We start from the raw sequence: 22,818 nt of genomic DNA, 5'->3' as shown, positions 1-22,818 counted from the left end.
ACTTACAAGTAGTGATGTAAAAAGACGCATCAAATACTGAATGTGTGCACGTGGCATAAGGGTAGTTTCACCCATCTGATAGAAGAAAAACAAGAAATAAAAAGGCAAAAGTTAGCTCGTATTTCCCGTTTCTAGGGGATCAACTTACTACTTTGGCTGGAAAACTGGAGTCGATTTTTTTATGGAAAATGCTTTGTGTGAAACCTTCATGTAGCACCCATTTAATCATAAATTATGATTAACAGATCAAAGCAGTCACATTATTAGTCACGGTAAAAGACGCATTTGGATAGTTTCTGTTATGTCCAAGTATGCAGTCATCAGTGGCCAGCATTTATCATTCCAGAGGACTTGCCGCAATGCAGATAAGCCACCCATCTATGGTCAAGTGCATTTGTTAGGATTTCATAAAGGGGTGAACGTGCCAGATGTTTCATTGAAGTGCGCCTTCTGGTTCCTGAAGTATAGTAGCTGAGCGAGATGAACTTCTGTATTCAGTCTTTAATGTTAAACTGAGGCCAGAGCAGGTGGAAGAAAGTTCTCAGTTTAGGATCTTTACAGCAGAACGGACAGTCCTAGATACAAGCATCATACTATTCTTTGTTCAAAGGCAAGATGGATACTAAGCAATAGGTCATTCTGATATCAATCTGTAGTCCTTCTCTACTGGAGTCCTGTCATAATCTACTCCATCCAAGCCGGTGCTGGCTCCTTGACTTAAAACCAGACAGGTAGGGGTGTCATCCAGGGACACTCCCTGCTTCTCACGTTCTTTCATTAGTTGTTCTGTCAGTTCTACACTTTCATATCTCACCAGTTGCAAACGTAGAAAGCCATCATCATGTTCCTTATACCTGAAAACAGACAGAAAAAAAAAAAAACAACATCAGTTGCATTTTACTTTTTTTTTTTTTTATATACCAGAATGATTAAGTCCACTGCAGATGTAGGTTTAGTCACCATTTCTGTAGATAATGCACATAAGTCACAGTAGTGGTATCGCATATACAGAAAACGTAGATCTGAGTAGCAGGATTGGAAGAGTTTCTCCGGAATATGGCACAATTAGTGGTATAATAAAATGGTAGGTTTATGGTCAATGCGTTTCAGAGTCCACCAACTACTTCTTCAGGACAACCATGCATAAAAATCTTATTTTATGCATGGTTGTCCTGAAGGAGTCTGTGGACTCTGAAACATGTTTACAATAAACTTACCATTTTATTATACCACTAATTGTGTCACATTTCAGAGAGCTCAGAAACACTTCCAATCCGGTTACTTAAAGGGAATCTGTCACCCCTTTTAAAGTTAAATTAAAGGTAGAACCACTCACCTTTATGAAGTTGTGTGAGACACAATACTAATAGAGCCTTAAACAGAGGCAGCAGCTTCCATGAAACAGTAGATTTAAAGAGAATCTGTCACCCCCTTTTTTGAGATCTCATGTAATGGTATAATTCAATTGTGTGTCACATAAGGATTCTCTTAGTACTTTTGCTTCCCCCTGACCCCGCACCTTTCATGCATAAAATACCTTTTTTATATCCGTTCAGATGTATGCAAATTTCCGCAGTCCGGTCCCCTGGGCGGGCCTTATTTACCTGCTCCCCCCCTCCCTGGTCTTGCTCTACGCATTTCTTCTTGTGTAGAGCAAGACAGGGAGGGGGGGAGCAGGTAAATAAGCCCCGCCCAGGGGACCGGACAGCGGCAGTTTACATACATCTGAACCGATATAAAAAAGGTATTTATGCATGAAAGGTGCGGGGTCAGGGGGAAGCAAAAGTACTTAGAGAATCCTTATGTGACACACAATTGAATGATATCATTATATGAGATCTCAAAAAAGGGGTGACAGATTCTCTTTAAATCTACTGTTTCATGGAAGCTGCTGCCTCTGTTTAAGGCTCTATTAGTATTGTGTCTCACACAACTTCATAAAGGTGAGTGGTTCTACCTTTAATTTTCAATCTTTCAACGTGGATAAAACTCTATTGCACTTTTGCATTTCTTTACAATATATAGAAAACGGGAGAATACTCGGGACTACAGAACAGGAGAAGGACTTGGGTATTCTGGTTAGAAGTAAGCTGAGCAGCAGTACTCAATGTCAGGCAGCAGCAAAAGCAAATAAGATATTGGGGTGTATAGAGAGAAAATCCCTCATCCCCATGTATTATTACTAAAAATTGTGTTAATTTAGTCACACAATTTCATAGGTCACGATGATTGTTTCTGGCCTTTGGAATGGGAAAAATAGTAATCCCTCTAACCTAACGGCGTCAGCAGCCCTGGCACAACGTCACATAAGCGTCACACCACAACAATGAGATCGCACTTGGCCGACTAATTAAATAAAGGGCTGCTGGGACCGTTAGGTAAGGCCTCTTTCACACTTCCGTTTTTGACCATCAGTCAAAATCCGCCAGTTTTTGAAAAAAACGGATCCGCCATTTTTTTCCCCATGGCCATCCGTTGGATCCGTTTTTTTGAGGATCCGCCAAAATGTTTGGGTCCACCGGCATGCCTGGACGGATCCTGCAACTTTTTTTGGCTGTAGGATCCGCATTTTACAGTGCGCATGCCCGGCAACAGGAAGTCAGCTGGGGCCCTGAAATCCTTTCTGGCGGTGGAAGAAAAAAAAAAAAAAAAAATTTCTCTCTCTCTCTCTCTCTCGACTGCGGTTCCTTTAAAATTCTGCATTCAACGGATCCGTCAAACAAACGGTCTGGTGGCATCCGTTTGCATCAGTTACAAACGGATCCGCTTTCCGCCATTTTGGCGGATTTTAACTGACAAGAAAAAACGGAAGTGTGAAAGAGGCCTAATAGGTGGTACTTTGAACCAACTTGAATTATTACTCCTTTGTAAGGCCACATCTAGAATATGGGATCAACATTCTGAAAAGGACTGTGACGCTAGTCACTTCTCACAGCGAAGCCGCGAGTCAGAGTGGTCAAAGAGTCCAAGACCAGAAACCAGGAGGTTATATCATTATCAGAAGGAAGAGACAAAAGCGTAGTCAGGCAACGTTTCGAGGTCAGGGTAGCGGGGGGATAACAGATCAAAACTGAATGGGTTAAACAGGTGGACGGTCAGAACAAACTCCAAGGTCAGGCAACAGATCAAGCAAACAGAACTCAAGGCACAGGAGCACAAACCTCACAGGATGAATGTACGTCTGCCAGTGGCCTAGGAGAAGCTGCTCAGTTAAGCAGACATGGCAATTACCCTGGATACTGAACACGTGGAAATGCCTCCCAGCCACTGATTGGACAGTCAAGCTGTCCAACACACTGACAGCTCAGCACGCCCCTGAACCAGACTGGATGGCCATGCTGTCCATCAAAGTACTGACAGCTTCAGCACGCCCCTGTACCGGATTGGATGACCGAGCTGTCAGTAACTGCATCCCAGACACCCTGCGGGGTGGAACTGTGACAAGGATATTCAGAAGTCAAATTCAAGGTCTGCATACATCTTAGCACTTACAGAGGCTGCTGTATTCTTTTGTTTGAATACTTATGGATAGAACTGTGTATGTATGTATGTATGTATGTATGTATGTATGTATCATCGCTGTTTTTTCCCCACAATTTTGGAAAGCGCGCAACAAATACGGCAATGCGTTCCAAGCACAGTATAGTGTGGACTGTTACAGTGTTATTACAAGATACCTGAATCGGGGGTGTCCGGACGGCCACTTGAAATGATGCTTCTTACGCAAGTGAACAGTAAGGTTATTCCCACGAGTGAAGCATTTTTCACAAACGTGACATTTATACCTGGGGGCGGAATCTCCCTTAGAAAAGAGAAAAAACAGCTTATAAAGAGAAAAACGACGTAAGAACTGCATTTAAAGAACAATTGTCAAACTACGAAAATAAATTGTCAGTTGTCCTCAGATGTAGAAAAGAAACAAATAATTACATTTAGACATCTCTCGGTTAATCTTCATAACAACCCCAGAGGAGCAGACGTTACGATCATATTGGAATCATAAAAGGTTTCCCAGAAGCTGGTATAACCCGAGCATAATCTAAAGATACCAGCTGTAATGGCCTGACCACAACCCCCAAATATGACAAAAAGTTCTAAAAATTGCTGAGCACCTGGAGGGTGGAAATTAATGACATTCTCTGATTGCGTCACAGCAAACAGTTGGGTATCACAGGGGTCAGTTTTTGGTCCTTTTTATTTTTCTTTTTTTTTTTTTTTTTTAAAATATGATTATTAATCACCTTGTACTGGATACAAATTAACCCCTTTACATCCAAGGTTGGTTTGCACGTTAATGACCGGGCCAATTTTCCAATTTTTACAATTCTGACCACTGTCCCCTTATGAGGCAATAACTCTGAAACGCTTCCATGGATCCCGGTGATTCTGACATTGTTTTCTTGTGACATATTGTACTTCATGTTAGTGGTAATATTTATTTGACATAACTTGTGTTTATTTGTGAAAAAAAAAAGGAAATTTAGCGAAAATTTCACAATATTCCAAATTTGAATTTTCACGCCCTTAAATCACAGAGATATGGTACACAAAATACTTAATAAATAACATTTCCCACATGTTTACTTCACATCAGCACAGTTTTGGAAACGAAATTTTCTTTTTGTTAAGAAGTTATAAGGGTTAAAAGTTGACCAGCGATTTCTCATTTTTACAACACCACTTTTTTTTTTTTTTTTTTTTTTTTTTAAAGGGACCACATCACATTTGAAGCCACTCTGAGGGGTCAATATGAAAGAAAATACCAAAATTTACACCATTCTAAAAACTGCACCCCTCAAGGTGCTCAAAACCACATTCAAGAAGTTATTAACCTTTCAGGTGCTTCACAGGAATATTTTGAATGTTACAAAAAATGAACATGTAACTTTTTTTTTTTCACGAAAAAAAAAAAAAAAAACGATTTCAGGTCCAATTTTTTTTATTTTCACAAGTGTAACAGGAGAAATTGGACCCCAAAAGCTATTGTGCAATTTGTCCTGAGTACACTGATATCCCATATATGGAGGGGGGAACCACTGTTTCAGCGCATGGCAGAGCTCAGAAGGGAAGGAGCACAGTTTGACTTTTTCAATGCAAAATTGGCTGGAATTGAGATCGGACGCCATGTCACGTTTGGAGAGCCCCTGATGTACCTAAACAGTGGAAAACCCCCCCCCCCCCCCCCCCCCAATTATAACTACAACCCTAACCCCAATCCCAACCCTAACCATAACCCAAACACACCCCTAACTCTAATCCCAACCCTAGCAGAAAAATGGAAATACATTTTTTTTTTAATTTTATTATTTTTCCCCTAACTAAGGGGGTGATAACGGGGGGGTTTGATTTACTATTTATGGCGGTTTTTATGTTTGGCAGCTGTCACACGCTAAAAGACGCTTTTAATTGCAAAAAAAGTTTTTGCATCACAACATTTTGAGAGCTATAATTTTTCCGTATTTTGACCCACCGAGTCATCTGAGGTCTTATTTTTTATGGGACAAGTTGACGTTTTTATTGGTACCATTTTCGGGCACATTACATTTTTTGATCACTTTTTATTACGGTTTTTTGAACGCAGAATGAACAAAAACCAGCATTGCCACCAAAGCAAGTTACTATTGCCACCAAAGCAAATAGGGTCATGAGATGCATTAGAAGAGGTCTGGGGACACGAAATGAAAACATAATTCTCCCTCTGTACAAATCACTTGTCAGACCACACTTGGAGTATTGTGTGCAATTTGGGACGCCGGTGCTCAAGAAAGACATTACTGAACTTGAAAGGGTTCAAAGGCGGGCTATGATAAATGGAGTTGGTTCACTACAATACCCAGAAAGGTTATCAAAATTATGTCTATTTACTCTAGAAAAGAGAAGACTTAGGGGAGACCTAATATATATGTACAAGTATATCAGAGGGCAATACAGATATCTCTCCAATGAACTGTTTGTACCAAGGACTGTGACAAGAACAAGGGGGCATTCTCTTCGTTTGGAGGAAAGACAATTTTGCACCAGCATAGAAGAGGGTTCTTCACGGTAAGAGCAGTGAGACTCTGGAATTCTCTTCCTGAGGAAGTGGTGACGGCCAACTCACTGAATGAATTTAAGAAAGGAATGGATGCTTTTCTTGTGAGTAACAGTATAGAAGGTTACGAATAACAGAATATTATAGGTAGATGGCTGACCCAGCTTAGGGGAAGGAATTTTTTTCCCTAGGGAGAAAATTGGCTTCTACTCTGTGGGGTTTTTGCCTTCCCCAGGATAAACAATCCAGAACAGCTGCAATAAAAATAGGCTGAACTAGATGGACATAAGGTCTGCCTTCAAAACTATGTTACTATTTCATGAATTTTTTTGGGGGGTGCTTCTACACCATTCCACGTGTGGTAAAATTGATAAAGCGATTTTATTCTTCGGGTCAGTATGGTTACAACGATACCTCATAATCCCTTTTTTTTTTTACCTTTTGGCGCTTTAATACAATAAAAACAATTTTACATAAAAAAAATTATTTTTGCATCGTTTTATTCTGCGAGCTATAAACTTTTTTTTTATTTTTTCGCTGATGACGTTGTATGGTGGCTCGTTTTTGCTACCTCATCTGACAGCATCACGATGTAGGCAAAGTGAGGCTTAATCCAACGATATATCATTTAGTTTACTGGGTGCAGCTGTTCTCACAGTTTTTAGATTTAGAATGAAGCAAAGCTGAGAAAGCTGCCCCCGCCCACACCAGGCTCTGTGTATACAATGTCCATAGACAGTGAGCTGCCTGTCACAGGAAGGTGTGTGGGACCAAGGCTCACACACCAGATAGTCACAGCTATGATAAGCTCCTGGTGCTAAAACAACCACTGTAAGCAAATAAAACCTTGGTGCTTGATAAGTGAGGCATCTCTGAAATCTGTGTTTTAACCCCTGCCTCATGCTCAAGTTACAAAGCAAAAACCTGCAGATAGATTTCCTGTAATAACCAGTATAAACCATTGTCTTTTTAGAGTAGTAAAATCAAATACATTTTTTTTTTTTTTTTTTTCACAAATTCTAATGAAGTTACCTCGTGAACTTTTCTGTAATGTGCTTTTACAGAGCAGAGGGAGCGGGCACTGAAGGTACAGTCTTCATATTCACAGCAATAGGCAGGCAGCTTGCTATGTGTATCCAAGTGTTTCCTCAGATCCACCAGATTCTTACAGCTACAAAGGTTGGAGACATAGATGAACAGAAGATAAGAGGCATGGAGTACAAGTCTCCTATACAGCTTATTAAACCCTGGGCTGTTTGAGCCTCCTAACTTGCTCTTGTATTACCGGATTACCAGAAAAGGGTTTTGTTCTGTCTAGCACCAGACGCAAACAAAAGAGTGATCCTTCAACAGAAGCGTCTTATCGCATTCACAGCGCCAAAAATCTACTAAATCAGCTGCAACCAGCACAAACAGTTTTTCATCTGTTGCAAGAAATTGTCACTTGCCACAGAAGACCTAGAGTTTCTGCCGAGTTTAAAACTTTTGTCTCAGGGAAGCTTTATTATTGGTGGCACACAGGTGTATATAAAGTCTTATTAGCAACATACGTTGGTCCAACGGAGATAAAAGATGTTGTTGCATTAAAGACAACCCCTTTAATATGAGAAGCACCAATAAAAGCTTTACCAAGTAACTAACCTTTACTTAAGACATTATTTTACTTCCTTCACTGCCTAGCACCAAGCGACAGTGCTGTTTTATCTGCCTAGTCCATGCTCCTTTAGAAGCAGTTTTAAACTTTAGCTCTATCAAGAACCCTTACCCAAACCCTATTTACAAACTCTTCCCTGCTGATGCGCGGGGGAGGGGAGCAGAGCAGCTCACACATGGTGAGCATTAGAAGAAAAAGAGCTTGAGTAAGGCTACGGTTACACATTCAGTATTTGGTCAGTATTTTACCTCAGTATTTGGAAGCCAAAACCAGGAGTAGGTGACAAATACAGAAGTAGTGACTTGTCTCTATTATACTTTTCTTCTGACTGTTCCTCTCCGGGTTTTGGCTTACAGATACTGAGGTAAAATACTGAATGTGTGCACGTGGCCTTAGGGTTTCTTGTCAGACCGGCTGCTCAAAGCAGAATGAACTATGCAGTTAAAACAGTGCTTTCAGTATGGTGTTTGTGAGAAAAATAAGCAAAATAAATGGCAATAATTGAATTTAAAAAAATTTTTTAGTTACTCTTTAAAGAGCGCAGTACCATGCCGTCATTCAAATGACAGACAAGCTGTCCATGTTTTAAGTTTAGTAAAGGGAGTCCTTTCTATGACAGTTGTGTAATTTGCCAACATTAGACAACAGCTTTCATCATTAAAAGGGCTTTCCCCACAAACTACATTTCTTCCCTGTCCAAAGAGTGAGTACAGTCATTCTACAAAAAAGTGCTGTTCTGAATAAAACCATACCTGAAAGGGCAAGTGTACATGATGTCTTCTTCATGTGGATTCTGCATGGAACCCATCTGAAAAAGCACTGAAAATTCCAAAAAGAATAGCAATGACTTGCTGTGCAAACGTCAAGTCTTTCTGTACTTCTTTTAATCGCTTCAGGCTTCCAAAGCCACAAACTGATTAAATGAAGTGACCTGACCGTTCTTCGGGAGGCTTGTGCTTGGAAGCCACTCACCATGAATACATACTATTGAAAAAACAAAATGTTAGCTGCAAAGCAGACGCTAAAGGCATAAAAAAGACGTTCCAGGTAAAACACCATGGGTATACTGGCATCATAAAGAAATCACGTACACGTGCAGACTTCAAAAAATCCTTCCTTTGAAAGCTCCACAACCCTATGGGTATGACGACCAGCAACATTAACTATTACAATCCATACGCATGGCTGTCGTCTCTTAATGGTGGTCACATAACCTTTTAATTCAAGTGGTTCTTACTCCTAATCTACAATATTATGGACTGTCTCTCCACCCTTCCTCTTAATACCCAGAATATTTTTCATATATTCAGTATTACACAACCCTGCTTTAAAGGGGTTCTAGATTTAAAGAACTCTTCTGTCATTTGTGGTCATAGCTTCACACAGTCAAAATACCAGTCTGGCCTGACATTGTATTTTCCACTACAGCTACCATGCCTACAACGTGCGAACAGACTTATAACGTCTGGCTACAGCATATATGTCAGGACACAGCATATAATGTTTATTACTCCGTTTCACTCGGTAAGGCAAACAAACAAAAAACAAACTTTTTATAATACTCAGTCCGATACCGCCTCTTTTCTTGCAATGTCATCCTCCTTCTGTGCTTTGCATGGATGACGCTTCCTACATCATCCACATAGCCTCTGCCATCGCGCTCCTGCACAGGCATACTTCTCTGCCCTGCCAAGGGTAAAGCAAAGTACTGTAATTCCCATGCGCCGGCGCTTTGGCCTTTCCCAGCGAATGTGCAGAACAGTACTTTGCTCTGCAGAGAGAAGCCTGCGTAGGAGAACACTGTGTGGATGATGTAGGACGAGTCATCCACATGAAGCAGAAAAGCAGGATGGCATCGCCAGAGGAGAGGAGCTGCCGAATCAAGACAGTGATGCCATCGGACAGAACCACACCGCAAGTATAATAAAAAGGAGTTTTATTTTTTACCATGCAGGGTGAATCAGAGTCAAATATACAGCATTTTAGAATGCTGTCACATGGGGGTGAAAGGTGGTGGCCGTAGGTTATAAGAGAAAGACCTAGGGACAGGTTCCCTTTTAAAATACTCAATGTTATACTGGTGTCTAAAAGACATTGTGTGCACACAGTCTTACACAGCCAACACCAAACCCACCCTGTACACTCTCATGGGACATGAGGCTATATACTGTGCGTCACATATTAGGATGGATCTAACACCAAACAAGAGGACGTATATTTAAAGAGTAGCCATTGTTTTAATTATTTCATAAATCAATAATAATACATGTGAAGAGAAGCAACTGTGTAATATATCTTATCAGAGAAATCTGCATTTATCTTTTATTCTTAAAATTCTCAATTTACGAGTAAAATCTATATCCAGTGAAGACAGACTTGCCCATTACTGGAATAGAAGATGGCAGTTAGTTCTCATAAGGTTCTATGTAGACTAGGGGGGATAAGAGAGAATATAGGCCTCTACATAGAATCTCATCAGTACCAGCTCACATCTCCTATCTCAGTAATGGGAAAGTGTCTTCACTAAATACAGATTCTACCTGTGAACGGAGATTATTGATAATGACTGATCAATTCTAGTGGACAAAGAAGCAGATTTCTCTAACAAGATATATTATAAAGTTTCTTATCTTCACAAATAATATTAATTTATGAAATAAAAATTAAAAAAACGACAACTTTTAAGATTCCCAGACTGCTGGGGACCTTTGTGGCTTCTCCACCTCTTTCTCTTGTCCTCCATATTTTGGCACTGCGGCAACACACTGCGAATATCGAAGGTGGACACCGCACACTCAGGAGAAGGGCCAGGCGCGATCTTCACAGTCAAATCCTATTTTACAACCACTTTCTCCTGTGTTTAGCACAGTTGTAATATTTAGGAATATTTAGCAAAAGCACGTGAAATCTCACCTGTAATCACAATGCTGACATTTATATGGCCGCTCATCGCTGTGCCTAAACCGTATGTGAGTCCGTAAGGTAGAAGGAAGTGGACAGGTCATATCACACAAGGGGCATTTATAATGGTTCACTGCAAGACAGGTCAGAGTTAAAGTTGTAACATGAGAAAAAGGTGTCCTGCTGTATCAGCTAATCAGAGGGACAGCATGCAGTTTCCTCTTTGCTGGCGCCATCACCTGGCAGACATTATAGGGATGATCTCAAAAAATGATGGCATCAGGTAGCAGCAACTGCCCCTTTGTACTTCAATTTCTAAATTATTTGCTCGAAGGGGTTGTCCCATAACAAGTTATACATCACCAATCAGCCATATAGAGGAGTATATGTTGACAAGGTCAAGAGGCTGAGACCTTCATTTCTTTTTCAGAGAGAAGGTCATCTGTGTGTGTGGGGCGGTAGTGTGTAATTGCATCCATTATCACTTCAGTCACACAGGGGACTTTGGGTTCCCTCGGGACTGTGATCATTTGGGGTCCCTCCAGTGAGACCCCAGCGCTCATACATTTATCCCCTTTTTTGAGGATGGGAGATGTATGTTGTGTATGGGACAAGCCCTTTAAGCATGCCTCTAGTCTACTGATAGCTCACGGACGGTAGCTGTTTGCAAGATTGCAAGTTATTGAAATAGTCCACAAGCTAAAGCAAAGCTTAACTCAAAATATCTTTACAGAATTCATATTAATCCACCAGTATTGCTAAAATATACCGTAAAATGCTGAACACAGAAATACATACAAGTAGTTGTATTACACAAGATTTACCATGATTCCGCATGTGGTCCCGCAGGAGGCGTTCTGTTGCAAATCTTTTAGAGCAATGTGTGCACTGGAACCGATGTTCTGCAGGTGCAGGACAGAAACACAAAGACATTACATTATATATCTGCAGCACATCAATGTCATGGGGATAAAGCATAAAGAGACCATTGAACAACTGCCTAAGGCCCAAGGAGGGGCGGCATGTACTTGTACCCAACTACCGGTGAGGTATGTGCCACTATAAGGGGACTACAACTTTAGTGGTGTGAAGGAACCATGACACTTGTGTAGGAGCCTTGCCACTAGGACGCCTCTCCTACCCAGTGTAATGCAGTCTCTTTCAGGGAGAGATCTGTCAGTCACCTGGAGCAGTGTGAGGCGACGCCAGCCACCGAGGCGGCACCAGACTAGTCTCTTCTCTGCCTACGTGCTCAGCTGGATAGCCGAACTACTGTAGATTTTCTCTGAAATGTCGCAGCGTTTCAGAGACAGACACAAGCTTCAGGCAGATTCTTTAAGCCTGGGTACAGAATGAATCGAGTGACGAGTTCCCTTTAATAATTTAAATATGTGGCAGAATAGGTGAATATGCTGATATTGCGAAGATTCATTACCAGGCATGGGTGCTAAACTATCCTGCCAGCACTTTACTAGTAGATATTGGGTATAAAGAGGTCGGTCACTCTCGTTAGTGTGGTTCGCCTCACTCATCTCAAATATTTTAAAGGGGTTGCCCACGCTCTCTTGCTGGTGAAGAATCAACAAGTGGGACACAATTGTGAAGTTGAACGAAATTTATTGGTTATTTTAAATTTTTGTGGAAATTCAAAAACTGAAAAGTGGGGCATGCAATATTATTCGGCCCCTTTAACTTAATACTTTGTTGAGACACCTTTTGCTGCGATTACAGCTGCAAGTCGCTTGGGGTATGTCTCTATCAGTTTTGTACACAGAGAGACTGAAATTCTTGCCCATTCTTCCTTGGCAAACAGCTCGAGCTCAGTGAGGTTTGATGGAGATCGTTTGTGAACAGCAGTTTTCAGCTCTTTCCATAGATTCAGGTCTGGACTTTGACTTGGCCATTCTAACACCTGGATACGTTTATTTGTGAACCATTCCATTGTAGACTTTGCTTTATGTTTGGGATCATTGTCTTGTTGGAAGACAGATCTCCGTCCCAGTCTCAGGTCTTTTACAGACTCCAACAAGTTTTCTTCAAGAATGGTCCTGTATTTGGCTCCATCCATCTTCCCTGTCCCTGCTGAAGAAAAGCAGTCCCAAACCATGATGCTGCCACCATCATGTTTGACAGTGGGAATGGTGTTTTCAGGGTGATGAGATGTGTTGCCTTTATGCCAAACATATCGTTTGGCATTGTTGCCAAAAAGTTCGATTTTGGTTTCATCTGACCAGAGCACCTTCTTCCACATGTTTGGTGTGTCTCCCAGGTGGCTTGTTGCAAACTTTAAACAACACTTTTTATGGATATCTTTAACAAATGGCTTTCTTCTTGCCAGTCTTCCATAAAGGCCAGATTTGTGCAGTGTACGACTGATTGTTGTCCTATGGACAGACTGTCCCACCTCAGCTGTAGATCTCTGCAGTTCATCCAGAGTGATCATGGGACTCTTGGCTGCATCTCTGATCAGTCTTCTCCTTGTTTGAGATGAAAGTTTAGAGGGACAGCCGGGTCTTGATAGATTTGCAGTGGTATGATACTCCTTCCATTTCAATATGATCGCTTGCAACAGTGCTCCTTGGGATGTCTAAAGTTTTGGAAATCATTTTGTATCCAAATCCAGCTTTAAACTTCTCCACAACAGTATCACGGACCTGCCTGTTGTGTTCCTTGGTCTTCATGATGCTCTCTGGGCTTCAAACAGAACCCTGAGACTCTCACAGAGCAGGTGCATTTATACGGAGACTTGATTACACACAAGTGGATTATATTTATCATTAATCATTTAGGAGAACACTGGATCATTCAGAGATCCACAATGAACTTCTGGAGTGAGTTTGCTGCACTGAAAGTAAAGGAGCTGAATAATATTGCACGCCTCCTCACTTTTCAGTTTTTAAATTTCCACAAAAACTTAAAATAACCAATAAATTTCGTTCAACTTCACAATTGTGTTCCACTTGTTGATTCTTCACCAAAAATTTACATTTGGTATCTTTATGTTTGAAGCATGATATGTGGGAAAAGGTTGAAAAGTTCCAGGGAGCCAAATACTTTCACAAGGCACTGTATGTTGCTGCCATCAATTCCTACATGGACTAATTTTTAAAATGACATGAAAAAGTGTAATATAAATTGTCAAAATCATTGCATTCTTATTTCCGTTACATATTATACAACGTCTGGACTTTTTGTGAATTGGGACTGTAAGGAAAGAATCCAAAATGGAGATAATGAGTTGGAGGAACATCTAAACAATGACCCTCACTGCTACTAGTCCCCGCTGGTGGAGAGAATGACGGTGACAGGGAAATACAAGGCTTTCTTCATAATGGAATCACCAACCTGCAGCCTGGCTAGGAGGATTTACACGGATTTCTCAGTGTACCTGTGAAAAAAGGGACAGACTTACGATCTAAAGACGTTTGTCGCCTGAGGTGATCGTAGAATTTAGTGTTGTTGGAAAACATCCCACCACAGTTTGGACAGGACACAACCTTTTCTTGCGTGTGACTTCGCAGGTGCTCTCGTAACTTGCATCGACTTTTACAAGAACAGTCACAGTCTATGAAATCATGGGGGTAGAAAAAAAAAAAAAAAAAAAAAAAATGACAATAAGATCCAGATATTGCAGCATACAGAAGCACAAAGATAAGGTTTGTGCACAACATTTTGAGATTACCTTTCCAGCCACACATCAGAACGCGGTTCTCCTTACCGGCTACCTCATATTCTGCGCTCAGACCATGAGAGTCAACGTGTCTGTAGTACCACTCAGCATTGTCGAATAAGCTCTATTAGAGCAACAAAGAAGGTAAAAGCAAGGGTTAAAGAACAGGTTGGACTCATCCACAAAGCTTATCATTTACCAAATGCCACATACACAAAAGGGGACCAGGAGGCTCCTATGCGGTTATGGGTTTACCAGCGGTAATATTGTAATGAATCTAACTATCCCTACATATCACTCGCTGATCAGTCATAACAATAAAACCACCAGCTTAATGTTGAGGCACGGACGCCACAAAAACTTCGAAAGTGTCCAGTGTTATCTGGCACCACGACATTAGCAAAGATCCTTTACGTCCTGTAAATTCCGAGTTGCATCCTTCATGGGTTGGTATTGCTTTTCCATATATCCCATAGATGCTAAATGAGGCTGAGATCTGGGAAATTTATACACCTGGTTCTCTTACTCCTGGTCCTCAGACCATTCCTGAATGCAGGATCCAAGGTCTCCTAGCTGAACATTGCCCAGAGCTGCTCTATGTCCTTGCTAGCAGGACAACTGGACATGAGAATGAAGCCTCACTAGCAGCGTAATTATATTCCACCCATTGTAACAAGTTAGTTAGTGGTTATAATATTATGCCTGACCTTGTTTATGTGCCAATATAGTGGTGTCTGTGTATTTTTGTGGACCCATCGCCTTCGCTTACTGATCGTAGACTGTAATGTGTGTGTGCTCCACCCGCGAGAGGCACCGTCAGAACATTAGGTGAAGGAGGCCTAAGACGTTTGGGGTCCTCACCTCACAGTGGTCCCACATGCAGATGAAGCTTTCCTGGAGCTCTGGGATCATGTTTCGGCTTTGTGTATCTAGCTGGCACGGAATCAGATCCGGTTGACTCTGTAACGCCTGGAGTCCCAGCTGTTTCAGCTTTGTGTGGTAGCAATGAAAATAAACATGGCGGAAAAGTTCTACTTGGCTATCCAGGGAGAAGAAGCCGCAGTCCTGCCACAGGCAGCAAAACTCGTCTGCAAGAGAAGGAGGGGAGACCATCATCGACAAAGAATAAAACAGGACACAGCATGGGCCGACATACTGGTCACCTACAGACATTCCTGCCAGCTGATCGCCATGCTCCACCAACCTATCAGACACCCCCCAGTAGGGGCTTATTCACACCACTAAACAGAGGCCGTATTTTCTGCTCCATATTATGGCCCTGTGACTTCCAGCCTCATAAACTTATTTATGGCTGTTAGTGGGGTCCAGAGACCCCAGCCAGACACTGTCCCTGGCACAGTGTGAATTAGTCCGGTACGCAGACTGCCCCAGGAGCCACGCTTAGATCTGCTACCATTTCACCCCCCATGTAGCTCGGCAAGCTGCAGCATGTCACAGGCTAGAGATGTGGGGGAGAAGGAGGCCGGCTCAGGTCATTGCTCCCATTTACAACCTGAATGGAGAGGACCACCAGAACAAGGTGAAGTCTCCAGCCTAGGACCACCAGGAGGTGCTCACCCTCACAGTCCATGTTCTCCTCTCCAGGCCTCAGCTGCTGGGCTCCCAGATGATCAGACACATGGGCACAGAATTCTTCCATCTTAGAAGCCACATAGGTGCAGGAGCCCCATTCACACTGCAGCAGCACATTCACAGCTCGCTTCACTCCTCTGCCTGTCATCCCACTGTCTGCCATCGGGAGACCTGACAAGGCTGGCCACTGTGCCTTTACCCCTCCACTCCTATTACAACAGCATTAAAGCAATGAGAATCGCTTTTTAAAGAAATGTGTCCAATCACGGCACCCGTCAGGGCAACACAACACGTGACCCAGCAGCGGCTCAACCAATCCAAGATCCCCTCACAACCATAACACGGAAGTAACGCGCCTTCTCCAAGGAAGCGGTGCGCTATCCTAAACAGTCCCGCGGAAACATCAACTCGTGCATCAGAACCGGCAAGAAAAGAATACCGTGTCATCGGTTCCGGATAAGAAATAATTGAAGGCATGGAATCCCTCCACATAACGTGCAGTACAGCGCCGTCTGGTGGTCAGTGTGTGTAGGAGTGTACACCGCAGCATTATGGGTGGTCGGACTGTGCGACCCTTGGGGGGGCTTAATGGCTGTTTGCAGTCTCGTATCTGTAGAGACATAACTTCTGTGTATTCTATGAGGAGAGGCTGGGCACAGCAGCCATGGAACACTGCCATATTTAATGCTGCTCATTGCACGGTATAACCCTATCCTGCCACACCAGCGCTTGTCGAGGGCAGAATACCCCCTCACCGATGAAATAACTGCACCAAGAAGGAAACCCACAGGGTCACAGATGTGTTACTCAGCTGTAAAGGATGAAAAAAACCTTTTTCAAAGCATCTGTTTATTCAGTATGAGCGCCACCTGCAGGAATGTTTTGTAAATGTACTTGTGTAAATCATCAAAATCCGCTGCTGGCAGATCCCAGTGCACTTATGACGTCCTAAATGTATGTGATGCAGTGTGGCAGAAGCTTCTTTAGAGGAACAAAAGCTCAATATAAACACATGATTTAGACAGTCAATATGAGACTATGGAATAACTTAAGTGTGCTGCAGTAAACAGCAATTGGCAAACTATAACCCCCCCAGGCCCCCATGTTCACCTTTCGCCCTTGCTTCTTCAGGGGGCGTGTCTTAAAAAAAAGGGGGCTTGTGTGTTTACATATACCTCTCGGCCAATCAAAAATTTCCCCTATAAAGACGTCATTAGTTGCCGATGGTAACTGCGCATGCACATATTAAGAACTATGATGCAGATAGTTACCAGATGCAACAGCGCATGCGCAATTAAGTGTCCAAGCAAAATTAGTAACCGATGTGACATACACAGTTGCCGGGCGCAGAAAAGATCTCCCAGAAAGGAATGAAAGAAAAAGAAAATAGTATTAATTATACTTAATATAGAGTGAAAGTGACGTGCACCTACAATATGAAGGAAAAGGGAAACTATATTAATGATGATACTGAATGTAATGGAAAAGTGATGTGCATTTATAAATAAAAAATTTGTGATTTAATTATGAAGTGAAAAAGCCAGATTAGGCCGGTTTCACATTAGCGCATTTTCAGCGCGCGCACGGCCGGGGGTAGCTCCGCCCCCGAGCCGGCTCTCTGCCCGGCGTGCCCGCCCCTTGCTTGTAGCGCCGCCTACTAGCGGACAGCGGCGCCTGCGATCGGCGCACCCTATCTTTAGCATAGGGTGCGCAGATCGTGTGCAGGCCGTGCGCTAGTTGCGCTTTGACCTGCGCTGCGCACTTTTGACGGTGCGCCGTGCGCGCCGAAATCAAACTTTTCGGATTTTGGCGCGCACGGCGCACCGTCAGAAGTGCGCAGCGCAGGTCAAAGCGCAACTAGCGCACGGCCTGCGCACGATCTGCGCACCCTATGCTAAAGATAGGGTGCGCCGGGCAGAGAGCCGGCTCGGGGGCGGAGCTACCCCCGGCCGTGCGCGCGCTGAAAATGCGCTAATGTGAAACCGGCCTTACTTACCGGTAATGCTCTTTTAATGAGTCCACGACAGCACCCACTTGGAGAGAGGGATCCGCCCATAGGAACAGGAAACCTACAGAGATAAAAGAGGGCGGTCCGCCTCTCCTCCTCAGTTGGATTTCAGAGTACTCAGAGGACCGCCAATTATTAGGTCATAATATTATTCAATATTCTAAGTTTATTAATTTTACCACTAAGAAGGTGTTAATACATTATGTTAACTTCTAGGGAGGGTTAGTGAACGGGTGCTGTCGTGGACTCATTAAAAGAGCATTACCGGTAAGTAATCCGGCTTTTTACCCTTCGCCACGACAGCACCCACCGGAGAGACTTTCAGAGACCTTCACCTGGGAGGGACCACCGTGCCGAGGACCGCTCTACCAAAGGCTAGGTCAGATGAGCATGATAAATCAAGCCTATTGTGATTATAACAGGTAGAGGGTGTAGACCAGGTAGCCGCCTTACATATAGACTCGATTGCGACGTCTCCTCTTTCTGCCCAAGCCATAGCTCTGGCGGAATGCGCTCTGATACCCTCCGGAGGTTCTTCATTGCTCTCAGAGTATGCCAGACTGATCGCGTCTCTGATCCACCGAGACAGGGTACCCCTTGTGACCTCATATCCCTTCTTTTGGCCCTGGAAGGAAATAAATAGAGCCCTACTCTTCCTCCAGCTGCTGGACCTGTCGATGTATTGTAATACTGCTCTTCTAACATCTAGTGTATGGAACTTTTCTTCCTCTGGAGTAGAAGGGTTACTAAAAAATGAAGGGAGATGGATCTCTTGTGACCTATGAAACTTCCCTGCTACTTTTGGTAAGTATGAGGGGTCCGGTTTTAATGGTTCCATGACAATTGTGTACAAGATAATTGTGTACGGACAATTGTGTACAGAAAATTGTGTACAGGCCAATTGTGTCCAAGGACAATTGTGTACAAGGACAATTGTGTACAGGGCAATTGTGTACAAGGACAATTGTGTACAGACAATTGTGTACAGGGCAATTGTGTACGGACAATTGTGTACAGGGCAATTGTGTACAAGGACAATTGTGTACAGACAATTGTGTACAGGGCAATTGTGTACAAGGACAATTGTGTACAAGGACAATTGTGTACGGACAATTGTGTACGGACGATTATTTACAGACAAGTATAGGGAAAACAAAAAATTAAACGTCCAAAAAAAGAAAATACTATATTCATCATTGATTTTAACGTAAGATTGCTTATTGAATAACAGTTTCAAAGCTTCTTCTATTCTTATTCTACAAATATTGCTGGTCTTGTCTATCGTGCCTGCATGTTGCTGATCGCTCTTAGATACCGCAGCTTGTCTCCTTGATTGTGATAATCAGCCACTTTCACACGCAGTCGTTCAGCTAGCTGGACATACTTGCTTCGTGGATGCTCAACATTCAGTACCTCAGCATTCTGGGCTGTAAGTCTATGAATTGCCATGTCACTAATGAGTCCGTTGAACAGTTTCCACACGGTAGGATGAGCACAAAGAAAGAGTGCTTGTAAGGCGTTATGAAACCCCTCGCAGCAATTCGTGGTCTTGGGGGCAGAGGCCAAAGCGTCAGCATAATGATTCCAGACCTCTGGAGTAAACCTTGCGTTTCGAAAGCGTCCATCTACTCCTGGCCCCCTAACGTAGGTATGCTCAAAGTAGGAGAGGAGCTGATTGGTAGCATCATCATCAGGGAAGATTTGGGCTAGTTCGTCACACCTTGCACTTACTTCGGCTGGTGGGACAAACGCCAAGGAGGCCAAAGATTTTACCTTGAGATTGAACTCTCCATCCTCAGCCTCAAATTCAGCCTTTAGGCCCAGCTCATTGACCTTTCGAATAATGGACTGGCTCAGATGAAAGAAGCAGCCAGAAATCGCTGCAGCTGGAAACTCATCTTGGAAAGCTGACATTGCTGCCATCTCAAAGTCAAGAAGAATTTTCTGGGGATTTGCACCTGGCATCAACCCTTTGAGCGCCGTGATCATTCGACGATAGGTTGGACCAGTCTTGTTTGGCAGCAGGCAGTAGATCAGGGGAGGATAGGAGTTGCCGACTTTTGCATGGAGAGAATACAGCTGAAAGAACATGGTTGGCACCACCTTGAACGTTCCATCGCCAAACCATGTGTCTCCTCTTTCGAAATAAGGCAACAGTTCATTGCTACCAATGACAAGAATCCTTTGGGGGTCATCTCTTGCAGAGTCATATAAAATGATGTCGCTGTATTCCTGGGGGATAGCAAAATTGATGCTTTGAGGAGGAGCCAGCATGGTGTTTGCTCGCTGCCTGACCCGACGTGTATTTCGCTCAACGTCACTTCGCTTGGGCATTCGAGACAACACGTCATCAGACCTGTCTCCAAGAACCTGTCCAACAATGCTTCTAGTAGATGCTTGAGAGCTGATTGCTTCTTGCCTCAGAGCAGCCATTGTAGCTCTGGCTTCAGCTTGAACTAGATCTGCAGAGTGACTGTGCTCAGTCGGCTGTTTAACAATCGCGGCTCCAGATGTGTGCATGCGTGCGGGACACTTGAATTTGTTGACTTGCCTGCACCGCCATTCTTTGATGCTGTCATCACGTGTCCTGTGCAGGATATACTCGTGTCCCCCAAGCCTAAGGACATCTTTGTCTTTTTCAGACTTGCTCATAGTAAAAGTCATGGTGAAAGTTGCAAGGGGTGAGTAATGAAACCGAAAGTAAGCGTCAGTGTGAAAGTGGCCTGTACAATTATCTTTGTCTTTTTCAGACTTGCTCATAGTAAAAGTCATGGTGAAAGTTGCAAGGGGTGAGTAATGAAAGTGAAAGTAAGCGTCATTGTGAAAGTGGCCTGTACAAGTGGCCTGTACACAACAAGTAAAAGTCATGGTGAAAGTTGCAAGGGGTGAGTACTGAAACCGAAAGTAAGCGTCAGTGTGAAAGTGGCCTGTACAAGTGGCCTGTACACAAATAATTGCCTTGTACACAATTGCCTCTTGTACACGGTTCCATGACCTTGTACACAATTGCCCGTACACAATTGCCTTGTACACAATTGCCTTGTACACAATTGTCCGTACACAATTGTCTTGTACACAATTGCCCGTACACAATTGCCTTGTACACAATTGTCCGTACACAATTGCCTTGTACACAATTGCCCGTACACAATTGCCTTGTACACAATTGTCCGTACACAATTGCCCGTACACAATTGCCTTGTACACAATTGCCTTGTACACAATCGCCTTGTACACAATTGCCTTGTACACAATCGCCTTGTACACAATCGCCTTGTACACAATTGCCTTGTACACAATTGTCATTGTACACAATTGGCCTGTACACAATTGTCTGTACACAATAGTCCGTACACAATTATCTTGTACACAATTGTCCTGTCACCGGTTTTAATATTAGCTGATCCTGGATGTCAACAGAAAGGGGGGTTCTATTGAAAGTGCTTGTATGTCGCCAACTCTTCTGGGTGAGGTTAGTGCAACTAGCAGTACTGTTTTGAGAGATAGGTGTTTAAGGGATATTGAGTCTAATGGTTCAAAGGGAGGACGTGTTAGGGCCTCCAGCACAAGATTCAAGTCCCAAGGTGGAACTCTGGGTATGTGCACCGGTTCGCTTCGCTCACAGGCCGAGATGAATCTGGCTATCCATCTATTGCCTGCCACGTTATAACTATAGAGGGCCCCTAGAGCCAACACCTGGACTTTTAGTGTGTTAACCGATAGTCCTAAATCTTTCCCTTTCTGCCAGCGATGACATATTTGTTTGAGTCTGTGGGCATACATCTTGAAGGACACTTCCTCATCACAGGCTAAAGTACGGAACTGGGTCCTGTAAGTGTCTGGGGTCACAGCATAATGTTCTAGAATAGTCTGTTTAATCTCCGCATACTCACAGTTCCACCGAGGGTCCATAGCTCTATAGGCTGCGGCAGCTCCACCCTCTAAGAGCCCCACCAGATGTTGGACTCGCTCCCTTTCCGGGACTTCCATTAATCGACACTGATGCTCAATGTCCTGGAAGAAGCCCTCAATGTCACCTGAAGCCTCATTAAATGGCTTGAAGTCTTTGCGGGACACTCTGGGGAGTTCCTTCATGGTGGGTGCTGGGGTTACAGTCTGTATGGAGCTTCTAGCTGCTTCCACAGTGAGCTGCCTCTCCAGCAATGCCCTCTCTTGAGCTCTATGAATGGCCTCCCTCTTATCTTCTATGGTAGCATCTTCTCCCAGCAATGCCATCTGCCTCTCCAGCAATGCCCTCTCCTTAGCTCCACGCATGACCTCCCTCTTATCTTCTATGGTAGCCTCTTCTCCCAGCAATGCCAACTCCTCCTCGTACCACACAACCCACTGACTTTTTTGGGTATTTACCTCCTTCTGCAGTCTTTCCTTCGTTTGCTGTGGGGATCCTTCCTCAGCGTCATCTTGCAGGCGAACTCCTTCCAAAGCCTCAATCAGCTGCTCCTTGGAGAGTCCCTTGTAGCTGACTCCCAGTTCACGGGCCTTTGTTTGTAGGTTCACCGCAGTCCAGTTCTTGTACTCTGCGGTGCTGGTTCCAGATGTTAATGGGCCGTTGTCCTCCATTCCTTCTGCTCTGATCCAAGCGCTGCCAACCAGTTTGTGACGGGGTATATGACAGAGCAAGAAGGGACAACAGGCCGAGGGAAGATCCAACGAGATTTATTAAGGCAGGGAGCAAACAACATCAAATATCCATAATGTCCTTGGAGTCCATGAGAATTCCACAATAAGTCCACACAATGGAAACAAATCCGGGCACCTCACAATAGACCTTGTGCCAGATACGATAACAATAATCCTTGCAATTGTCCACAGGATTCCACACAATCCCACGGACGTCACGAGCTGGCCTCAACTCAGTTCGTGACTCCTTCCACATCCGCACTCAAATCACAACTGGTCTTAAAACAAGAATGTATTGTCAGGGCTCCTGGGATCAGCCC

The 22,818-nt window shown here is 43.5% G+C and overlaps 1 protein-coding gene across 1 annotated transcript; it reads right to left on the bottom strand.

Annotated features, from left to right (window-relative positions):
• Window positions 1-205: 205 nt before the first annotated feature.
• On the bottom strand, window positions 206-16,151 carry HINFP (histone H4 transcription factor). Its single transcript, XM_073566455.1, has 9 exons — window positions 15,835-16,151; window positions 15,118-15,344; window positions 14,269-14,380; window positions 13,999-14,151; window positions 11,411-11,488; window positions 10,599-10,719; window positions 7,064-7,202; window positions 3,678-3,802; window positions 206-854 (listed from the first exon to the last, which is right to left on the bottom strand). Exons 1-9 carry the CDS (start codon window positions 16,010-16,012, stop codon window positions 635-637), a joined length of 1,353 nt encoding a protein of 450 aa, XP_073422556.1. The 5' UTR covers window positions 16,013-16,151; the 3' UTR covers window positions 206-634.
• Window positions 16,152-22,818: the final 6,667 nt, after the last annotated feature.

This window comes from Dendrobates tinctorius, unplaced genomic scaffold (assembly GCF_039654945.1).
Source record: "Dendrobates tinctorius isolate UK_male_01 unplaced genomic scaffold, ASM3965494v1 ptg000018l, whole genome shotgun sequence".
Classification (NCBI taxonomy): domain Eukaryota; kingdom Metazoa; phylum Chordata; class Amphibia; order Anura; family Dendrobatidae; genus Dendrobates; species Dendrobates tinctorius.
The sequence above is the reverse complement of the archived record's forward strand: the minus strand, read 5'-3'. Positions and strand labels throughout refer to the sequence as shown.

Coding starts and splice junctions, on each gene's coding strand:
- HINFP (XM_073566455.1), bottom strand. CDS start 16,012: ATGGCAGACAGTGGGATGACAGGCAGAGGAGTGAAGCGAGCTGTGAAT. Junction 15,345..15,834: donor GGAGAACATGGACTGTGAGG/GTGAGCACCTCC, acceptor CTTCTCTTGCAG/ACGAGTTTTGCTGCCTGTGG. Junction 7,203..10,598: donor TGTCAGCATTGTGATTACAG/GTGAGATTTCAC, acceptor CAACCTTTGTAG/CTGTAAGAATCTGGTGGATC.